At 46.0% G+C, this 11011-nt stretch overlaps 1 protein-coding gene and 1 pseudogene across 1 annotated transcript; one reads left to right on the top strand and one right to left on the bottom strand.

The window, feature by feature from the left end:
• The first annotated feature begins 248 nt into the window (after positions 1-248).
• LOC119318307 (transcription factor LRL3-like) lies at positions 249-4051 on the top strand. Its single transcript, XM_037592833.1, has 6 exons — positions 249-827; positions 927-1037; positions 1342-1407; positions 2376-2441; positions 2571-2639; positions 3481-4051. The coding sequence occupies exons 1-6, from the start codon at positions 411-413 to the stop codon at positions 3823-3825; spliced, it is 1074 nt and encodes a 357-aa protein (XP_037448730.1). The 5' UTR covers positions 249-410; the 3' UTR covers positions 3826-4051.
• A 621-nt stretch (positions 4052-4672) lies between these two features.
• On the bottom strand, positions 4673-8835 carry LOC119318308 (annotated as a pseudogene).
• Positions 8836-11011: the final 2176 nt, after the last annotated feature.

An 11011-nucleotide genomic window follows, 5' to 3' on the forward strand; every position in this document is an offset into this window, starting at 1 on the left:
CTCATACATACATACATACATACATACATACATACATACATACATACCTACCTACCTACATACATACATACATACATACATACATACATACATAGACTCCTTCGGAAACCGACTGGAATCTGACTGAAGTACTCGCGTTACAGCCTTACAGAGTTTACAACAAAAAGCATTACGTGGTTTCACAGTAAAAAGAAATATCATGTAGCCATAACCGTGACGACACTCGTCGGAGCCGTCCCTCTCTCTGCGAGCTTATAAACTTTGTCGCCTCGCTCTCTGCAATCGTCAACCCAGCCCAGCCCAGGCCACCACCACCACCACCTTTCCTCGCCGGCTTTACCGTCGCGCCCTCCTCCTCCTCCTCCCCTCTCCCCTCCCTCCGCGCAAGCCGAGAACCAAGCAGCCAGCACATGCAGCCCGCCGGCCGCGAAATGCACGGCGGCGGGCAGGGGCAGGGGCAGGACGACTTCTTCGAGCAGATGCTGTCCGCGCTGCCGACGGCCTGGGCCGAGCTCGGCTCCGTCAGGCCCCCCTGGGAGCTCCAGGCGGCCGGCGCGCCCCCGCCCGACGGCGACCCCGCGTTCGACGAGTCCGCCCTCCTCGCCTCCCGCCTCCGCCACAACCAGATCAGCGGCGGCGGAGGGGACGACAAGCCGCCGCCGGCCATGCTCCCCCGCCACGGCCTCGATGGCGGGGGGTTCCTGCCGCTGCCGCTGTTCACTGACCGGTCGCGGGAGGACCTGCAGGGGGCCAACCAGGCGCTGTTCGACGGGTTCGGGGCCGCCGGAATGCACGCCGCCGCCGCCGCTCAGCCACCGTTCGGGCAGGTGAGCCAAGAACCGCCGCCGCGTCCAGCTTTGGCTTTGTTCCGTGTTTCATCAGTCGCACTAACAAAACTCTGCCTTCTTTCCCCCCGTACATCCAAGGCCGGCTCAATGCCGCCGCCAGCAGCGCAGGGCGGGGCGGCGGCACCGCCGCGGCAGCGGCAGCGGGCGAGGAGGGGGCAGGCCACCGACCCCCACAGCATCGCCGAGCGTGTACGCGACCCTCGCCACCACCTTCCCCTTCTCCCCCAATCATTATGTCTTACACCTTCTACTGTTCTTGACTTCCTGCTGCTCGAGCTCCACATTCACTGGACCATTTACTTCACTCCGACCTGTCACATTCTCGCAATCCCACTGCACAAATTTTGCATTTCTCACTGTTCCAGCAACAATCTTCACAATTTTCACATCAATTACTGGCATTTTTGCTCAAAATGTTGGCACCAGCAGCAAGAAGAACCTGAAATGAAACCGTGTGGTTTTCCTCATTTTCTTTCCATGTGTTGCTCTGCAGCTCAGAAGGGAGAGGATAGCGGAGAGGATGAAGGCGTTGCAGGAGCTGGTCCCGAACGCCAACAAGGTGAGCGAAACGTCCCACCTTTCCTCCTCCGCTTTTGCCTTTTCCTTACGCTCTCTGCTTTGAGCAAAGCAAAGCAGCAAGGAAGCTTTCCTTCCCTGAATTCTGGTGAAAAATGCATCCATGTTTCCTGCATTATTGGTTGCTGCAGACAGAGTAAAGCTGGTGTATCATACTAGTATAACGTGTGATGCCATGCTATCTTTGCAGTAGTATAAGTGATTGTAAAATGGCAAGTGCGTGATGGAATTGGAAAGCATGGTAGTTGGAGTTGTATGGTTATTTACACTCAAGTAATCCAGAGGATAGGGTTGACATGTCGGTCCTTGGTTGGAGGATCTGGCTTAGTAATTTAGTGACTTCTGATTGGTGGTAATAGGTTAGTAAGGCAGGCAGCAGCAGGGAAAAGAGAGATCAGACATGGTGCCAAGGGGATTGACAATTGTTATTGCCATCATCAGTCTGGGCCAAGGCCACAGCTAGTACCAATTAGTGCAATTGTAGATAAACAGCGACACCAAATTGAGGGGAAATGAAAACTAAATTAGGGGCTTCAGGATAAATTTCACTAAACACTAGGTTCCTAGAACTATAATATTGAGCATCATGAGGAGAATGACAGATGTATCATGTATGGGGGGTTCCATATAACATAAACATGTTTAGACTTTGAGACAACCCGCTTTCGTGGACTCTGTGATGGTTACAGAACAGGGGTGTTGTCTAGTGCTCCAGCTTCTTGCCACGGTTGATACTCCCGGAGCTTCCAATGGCACATGTGATATCTTTTTTTGCACAACTTTTATTCACTGTTCACGGTATCTAGAGCGATAACGAATGTCGATTGCTTGGCTTTTTCGAATAAAACCTTATATCAGTTGTCATGTCTTAGATGATGCAGCTGCCACAATGCGAACTAGACCGGACATAGGTCACTGTAACTGGAATAACAAGATGGAATTTTGTTGCAGACCGACAAGGCATCGATGCTCGACGAGATCATTGATTATGTCAAGTTCCTCCAGCTTCAAGTCAAGGTACATAATTTGGCTTTTCTGCACCTAGCCTGGGTTACTACTAGCTAGTCGCTAAGTTTCTGAATGTTGCTAGTCAGCTTGCTCCTTGATGGAACTCATGGTCCCTGATCAGATGCCCCATTTTTGCAGGTTCTCAGCATGAGCCGATTAGGCGGAGCTGCTGCAGTTGGCCCTCTGGTTGCTGGCTTGTCATCAGAGGTACCTGTGTGACATGATCTTCCATTTTGACAAGCTTATATGTGATTGTTTTTTGGAGGAATCCTACATCACTGACAACGACTTGTACATAGTTAGTAAGTGTTAGCCTAGAGCCAAACACTAGCTTGCTTGCATGGGCCAACTTGTTCTGATCCCTAAAATCCGCTAATTACGTTTGTTAGATCACAAAGTGTATATGGAATGTTAGCCTTTTGACCATCGGTCCAGTACGAATAGATACTCATAATCCTGTCATTTTCAAGTTGGTGTGCTGATTCTGACTCACTTAACTTTTGGTTGTATATGAAAAAGATGATTATTTTTGTCTAGGGTGGATCCCTCTTCAAGTCCACGCGGTACAATTTAGGTATATAAAATCCTATAAAAAATCTAAATTCAGCATTCGGAGGACTGAAAGTCACAGTAAAGAGCTACTGCAACTAAACTAATATAGTACGTCTATAAAAATTGCACCACATTATTCAAATCAAAAGGATTGTTGCTTAAGGAACAGATCAAGCATTAGTGGATGCCAGCACAACAAAAAAAGTTTCAGAAGAATCTTTCTGGTTTAAGAACTGGAGGGAAAAAGGAAAACACGCCTGAAAAGTGACCACCATGTACCAAACTACCAATCAAGCAGTTAGGCTGTAGGAGCTACTGTCCACTAAGGACAATTGGCAGCTCCTTAACATACCCCAGCTACTACAAGGTCAACCACCATCTCGAACTCGATGAACTACCCGATTAACTCTCCTTGTTTTTTGAAGAAATCATTGGCTTTTCTATAAGAGTCATCCGCTCAATTGCCACTGTACTAAAACCTGAGTCCACCTTGCAGAGCAGCGGAAATGGAAACGGGACCAGCAGCAGCGGTGACGGCAATGGCGACGATGACAATGGTGGCAGCACCTTGCGGGCGACAGAGCAACAGGTGGCGAGGCTGATGGAGGAGGACATGGGCACTGCCATGCAGTACCTGCAGGGCAAGGGGCTCTGCCTGATGCCGATCTCCCTTGCCTCGGTCATCTCCTCCGCAACCTCATCGTCGCTCCGCTCCGCCACCCGCCCTGCTGGTAATGCCGGAGGACCCCTGCACGAAGGCGGTAGCCCTGCGTCGCCTCGGTTGGTGAACAGCATGGGCACCGATGGCTCCCGGACCATCGGGGACGGCAGTGGACAGTGAAGTGGTCGGCTGTTCTTTCAGCCAGGGACAGTTCTTCAGAAGGTTGAATTCTGGGGCTAGAATTGCCAGCCAGCTCTACACCCTTTTTCTCTTGGCCTTTATGTCTGTTCATAAGAAGAAGAAATGATGTGCAATCATGCAACCTTTAGCCCTACCTTTTTCCTGTTCTTATTATTTATATATGCAATAGCCTTTCTTCTAATATCTCTTTCTCCCTTTTGGGATATGATCGAGCTGCTCTAGTCTCTAGTCTTGTTTATATCAAAGATTATTGCTGAGCTGTCGTTCGTCTTGTTGCACAAAGCTGAAGAGGAATCAAATTTATCGCGAGTCCAAAATATCAAAGTTTCTTTTCTGAACCTAAAAATACCAAAGTTTTGAGTAGACAACAAACGGTACAAATGCAAAGTTGTTTTTCATAGAAGGTACAAATGCAAAGCTGGTCAACAAATTGGAAGATAACCTATCGTGTGGGAGCCAGGGGAGCATATGCTGTTTCAGGCGCTTTGTTCTTCCCGGTCAGCCAGCCAGTCAGATAACCTTAAGTTATAGTGCGTTTACTGTCAAGCCATGCGCGAAATGCTTACGTGCCAATGGCTGGGATGCAGGTGGTAACAAGGTTAATTAGAACATCCTCGGAGCATCAAGAACTCAAGATATTAAGCCATGATGTTTGATGCGTGAATTACGTGATCCGGTGAAGATATTAGGGCATCTTCAACCGTGCTTGTTAACCAAAAAAAAATGCCACTGACAACTCTGATGAACAAGGAGAAGCAACTTCGACTTGTAGCATTTGAACAAGGGGAACAAAAAAAAATTCTGCAGAAATGCAGGTGGGGGTCAGTTGGACAGACACGAAAAATTACTGTGACGTGCACCTAGAATTTTCAGGTTTACCAACAAATGTTCAGACTAAATCAGCCAAACCCACTAAACTACACGGTCCATCATCAAATCGCGCCGTGTTGATCAGTAGGGGTAACAGAGGTTCTACATATAGAAAAGCAAACAGGGGGGAAATGCACTGCGTCTTCGGATAGTATAGTTCCCCAAATATATGTACCAGCCGGGGATTTAAGACGTTTACAGAAAACAATTCAGAACACCGAGTGATCTATCACACTTCATGTTTGCTTGCCTCTCTTTCTTTTCAAAGCTCCCGGCACTTTATCTCCCGACTTGTTGGATTTCTTCGATGCTTCTGGTTCCGTGGACCCTTTCAATTTATCTTTCAGTTTCTCCAGAGCTTTTAACAGCCCAGCAAGGAAAAAGAAAACAGAGACAATATTAGAATCAATGAAGAACATCAAAGGCGTGGGTGATGGCAAATCAACATAGTAATCTGATTAAAACAGGACTGCTATCTCACCGGTCTCAAAAACTGGGCGAAGGCTATCTATTGATTCCTCGGGTAGCGAGCGAAGGATGCAGCTAGAACCATCTGCCTTCTTCAGCATCTTGTCAAATCTTTTAACCTACATGACATTTGACTCAGCAACCTATGTAACTAGAGAAGAATATGCTGAGATTAATTTATACATCTCGTAGCAGACACGTCTGTTTTAATTCCAAAACAAATATCAAGGTGATTCATCATTAGTTCGTTCGTAAGTCCTGATCCAAATCAGGAAGACCTGATAGTAACAGTTATCTACACCAAATTCTATATCATCAAAACACTCAATTTGTTTGTTCCCCAGCAATCAAATTAGCCAGCAATACAGGGATGGGATCAGCATATTATTTACACATATAGACATATCATGTACACTATCATGGAATCAATCAACCACAGCAAGCATTGTACCAAATACTAATTATCATTATTGTTAAACAGCGTATTACCTCATTTTTCCTTAAAAACGTGAAGCAAGAACCAGATTCGCCTGCCCTGGCAGTTCGGCCTGCTCGGTGGATGTATGTTTTCACATACTGCGGCATCTCATAGTTGATAACATATCTCAAACCATCAATATGTATTCCTCGAGCCATTATATCCGAGCCAATGAGAACATCTATTTTCCCTTCCTTGAAGGCTGCCAACGTCTTCCTGCAGCAGAGTTTTATTAACATCACAAGGTGAGATTAAGTTTGACATGTCAGAATATAATTCCACCATCAACATAACCAAACTTAACGAGTAATGCCGCTTTCTTATGTTTGCACACACATGCTCTAACAAATATGATCCATGGAGCTTGTATAAGGCATATTCAGTCAGAGATGGTTATTTGTAGTTACTTATTTTTGTGGCTGTCTGCAACCAGCGCAAGAAAATGAACTCTGATTTACAACAGGAAACAAACATGAGTAATTACCTTCGAGTAGATTCACGCTGCAAACTTGAGAATTCACTAAACTTAAAGGGTAAGTCTTCGAAAAATCCCAGTAAAGTGCTTAGTCTGTGACTATCATCTACAGATTTAGTAAAAACCAAGCACTTCTCCCCACGCAGCTCTTGGAGAAGAACAATGAGACACAGCGGTTTTATGTTTGATGTACAGATCTGAAATAACAGCAAAGACAATAAGAACGCATGGGACAGTTCACAATAGCCTTTTACACCCCTTCGTGTTTCAGGCATAAGCATTGATAAAAGCAACAATCAGTAAAGCTGACAAACCAGCTTGTAGGACTCCAGCTTTGTAGGAATTCTGTAACGCTTCTTCCCACTATTCAACAGCAAAGGATGATGCAGCTCAAGTTGAGAAAGTTTGCTGGGATCTTGGGTCAGTGTAGCAGAGCAGACTATCTTTGCCAGTCTTGGATAGCATTTACCTTTAAACCCTCGCTCGACACCCCTAGATGCCATAGCGTAGAATTAAGTCCTCAATTGAAACATAAAGTGATAAAAGAGGACAAGAATAACATGAGGAATTGATATCGTAGAGCAAGGCTTACGATCTTCTAATGGTGGTCAATGGATGCAGTAGAGTTCGTCCAGGAGTGTCATGCCGGAAATGATTTTGATTTGTTGGGCGAGTAAACTGGATAACTGTTGGCAACCAGGACTGATATGCCTCTCTTAACATCCTATCTGTCTCATCAACAACCTGAAACCGCAAGTTTGAAATAAATCAAAAGCAAGTAAGCAACACTAATACTAATATGCACAAGTATAGTGCTATGACTAAGTTTTATATCATCATATGCTATAAAAATTGCACAAACAGGGGGGCCTGTTGACTGAATAATTCTTTAAAAAGAACACAAGCAGGGCATGCCAAACTTGTTGCAACTAGAGGCAACACTCACATGGTTCTGAATGACATCCATAGCAAGTGTCTAAATGAAGTGGTGAATCTGGAAAATTGTTCTAGTCATCCCAAAATGGGCCAAAATATGCTGCTATCTGGATACAGGCCAGGTAAAGTAAATCATATGAACTTTGGTCCAAACCAATTGCCAGCATACTGTTCGACATTACATGGTACTGCGGCACACAAACAATACTGCCTCAACTATGTATAACAGGACATATCAACACATCATATATGAACTCAGTCATCCATTGTAGAGAATAGTGTGAGGAGACAGAAATGGTTGCCGACAAGCCTACCAGGTATTGAAGATGCTCCAGACTGAAACCTTTTGTCATGTTGATATGATCCATCAATCTTCCAGGAGTTGCCACCAATATATCAACTTTAGTTTGTGGTTCCATTTCGACATATTCATCATCAAGAGATGGGTAAAGTTCTTGTTTGGACTTCTTGATCAGATCTGAGATTTCATCCGCGATGGACGATTGACCAACTGCTGATGCTACTGTCAAGCCCACCACAGGAGCAATAGCATCAAAAACCTCTTTAACCTGAAGTGGAACAAACAAACAGAAGACACTTCCATTTTGTCATGATGAACTGAATAATATTAAATGGAATAAATTGCTGGAATAGCTATTGACGATGTAGAACAGCATGCATCAGTTTTTCTATGGATAAATTGCTGGAATAAGATATTGACAGTATAGACTAGTGTACACAAGTTTCTAGAAGTAGAAGGTAAAATAAATGTCACAAACCTGCAATGCTAAATCCCGTGTAGGCAGCACAACCAAAGCACGCAAGCACCTTACTTTCCGGGTAGAAAGCATTTGCACAATAGGCAAGGCATAAGCAAGGGTTTTGCCGGATCCAGTCGGGGAGTTAATACAGATATCCCTCTGAAAAGCACCAGGACCAATGGTTTCCAGCCATGTCGAAACCTGAACCGGGAAAAAAGATTCGATTCCCATCCGCTGCAACGCTTCCGCCAATCTGTGTAACAGTAAACATAGCCCTCTGTTACATGCTATTTTCGAAGACGTTTGTGCAGAGTTAAAGGACACAAAATTAATATGCGGCTAAACAAAGTAGACGAAATCGAACATGTAAAGTAAGTGAAACAACTAGTGCACATGACATTGAACAAAAGTAGTGCAGCCAATGCTAATAGAACTTCTAGTAGCAGCACAAGAAGCTATCCAGTGAAGCGCAACAGCGCCATCGTTGTCAAATTGAAGACTCAGGCACTACAAATTCAGCAGGCCATTGCTGAGCAGAAATACTGCACAGCACGGACATGGGGTGTGGCATGGTAGTACCTGGGGTCGAGGCGCGGGAGGCTCGTGACGGGGCAGCCGGAGAAGGAGTCGATGTCGACGGGGTGCCGCATCCACGGCAGGTGCGGCACGCGCTCCTCGGGCGCCTCGTCCTCCTGCTCCTTCGTCTTCATGGCCACCATCGGCCGCCGAACCAGGGAGACGGGGGAGGAGTCGCCGCCGGCGAGCAGGAGCGGCGATAGGGGAGGAGGGAAGGGAGAGGCGGCGAGTTAGGGCGCGGAGCAGAAGTGCAGAACAGAGTGCTGATGATGACGGGCTCTGCCTCTGACGGGCCGGGAGATGGGCCGTCCAGCCCAAAGCTGTACAGAAACTTCTGTCCTTTTCTTTCAGGTGGAGGTTGAAGATCCCTAAAAAAAGGTGGAGGTTGAAGAGCCGGTGAAAAGGGGAAAGACCAAGGGGAGAAGGCGATGGCAGGAGAGAGGCGACCGGCGACCGGCGTGGGAGGATGGAACCACGCCGCGAGGACGGGCCAGAGCGTCGGGGCCGCGAGTGATTGCGGATCTTGGCGACAGGCGACGGACCGAAGGAGGGCGACGGGGAGCAGCAGCGTGAAAAATAGAAATAGCTCAACGTGCACGTTGGTCTTCTTTTTTATGCGGATTTTGTACGTGCGCGTGCGCCTTTGAGAAAAACAGGAGCAAACAATTTGTTTGAAACAAATTAATGGAACATTTCTGTAGTAGTCGGACAATTTTGTAACCAGCAGCCAGCAATTTTTACCAAAAATAGTCACCATGAAAAAAATCATAAACATTTATTTGAGCAAAGAGAAACAAATATTAGCACTAGACGAGTCTGAGATTGAAAAGTGCCCGAGTTCAAGAAAAGGACTACGAGAAATCTTGCCAGAGGCAATTCAATGGTTTAGAAGAAGTCAACGGTATTTTTTTTGTTTCAGTCAATTCCTTGGGTATTCCCTTAACAGGATCGATTCTCATGACTTCATGGACCAAGCTCATAGCCAAGGTGCTCTTAGCTATTCACCTACTAAAGGACGAATGAATTCATGTCAATGTGGCAATGCCTATCACCCATGTCTTGTATAAGGAGCAAGACTTATCTAAGCAAATGATCAATAATTTATACGTCTATGTCTTTAAACTGTTCAATCCCATTGTGTTATGTCTCTGCAGTCCGCACACTAGGGTTATGATTTTGATGGCATAGTTGCATAGGTATAGGAGACATCGGGAATTATGAATGGGTCGCGACAATTGCAACTTGCACGAACTAGTTGAAATCAGCTCCATGCATCTACCTCCTACGCCGCTGCATCAGCTAATTTCCCTCAGCATACTCTCTTCATGGAGCATAATGCCTTCATGCTCTGGCAGTCTCATGCACCACACTTCTCGTGCCCTCTTGAGGATGCATGGTGTGCTAGTTACTTCCTTGACTAGGATGGAACGGGGATTCAAAGAGATCGATTCTCACGAGTATGATTCGTAAATAAGGGCGATAGAAAGCAAGCAGGTGATCACAATGTCGTTCTCAAGGAGCAACATAGACGCTGAGCTCCAAGACACCAAGATGCTAAATGGCAAGGCATAATATTTCAGGGAACCTTCGCTAGTGTGTTGCCTAGTTCAGAAGAGTCTGTGAGCCAATATCTCACTTCATATCTGAAGAAAGAGCCATCTTGGCTAGATGAGTACGGGCAGAGATGACATGCTTACTTTTACCCCAACTTGCATGATGAAGATATCTACACTTAACAATGGCTTGTATGCATCCACCCATGATTGACATTAGTAGATTTTTTTTAAGAAAATGGAAGCTTTATCGCACCCCAGTCCCCTGCGAATGCACCCAACCAAAAAGATAAAACAATGCAGGTCCTATGTGGATGCATCCAACCAAAAAGATAAAATAAAAATCACTCCAAATACACCAAGAAAAGCCACAGGTTATATGTATCATGAACAAAATCCGTAGGCTGCAACTATCAAATCCTGTACAAGATGAGCCTATGTTGGAGAATTTCAAGCTGGCAAGTTGTGTTCAATGTCATCCCCAAAAACAACACCTACTACCAGTCTGCTAGCCATGCGACAAAACACTAGCAGGGTTGTGTAAAATAAATGACGTATGATGTCCCACCATCCAGACTGATGAATCAGACAATGGGTTTTAGCCCTCGTTCAAGGTGGGAAGAAGACATCAACGACATCTCCAAGGAGAATTAGGACATGCAAGCGTCACCATCGTCAGAGTCGGTCGCCGACCAACACTAGTACAAAAAACTATAGGTCAGCACTTACAGACCTAGGGTTGTCGGTCAGTGATGTAGTTCACCACCCATCGGCGCTCCGTAGGGCACCTGTCAATAGTGATGGTTACAAAACGGTGAAGTCGTTGTTGCTGGGATAGAAGTGAGACCCATCAGTGGTGACCGGCCTGGTCAGCGATGATGGCTGTACCATGTTATTTTCTTTCGGGCTATAGGGAGGGGCGGTACGAAACCTCCCCCGGACGAATTAGAGAATTGATGCGACGAAAGAGAGGATGACAGGGACTTCCGAAGGCGACGAGCTAGATGGGAGGTTGCTCGAATACCAGAGGAGGCCAAGCATGTGAGGG

This window comes from Triticum dicoccoides, chromosome 6A, assembly GCF_002162155.2.
Source record: "Triticum dicoccoides isolate Atlit2015 ecotype Zavitan chromosome 6A, WEW_v2.0, whole genome shotgun sequence".
Classification (NCBI taxonomy): Eukaryota; Viridiplantae; Streptophyta; class Magnoliopsida; order Poales; family Poaceae; genus Triticum; species Triticum dicoccoides.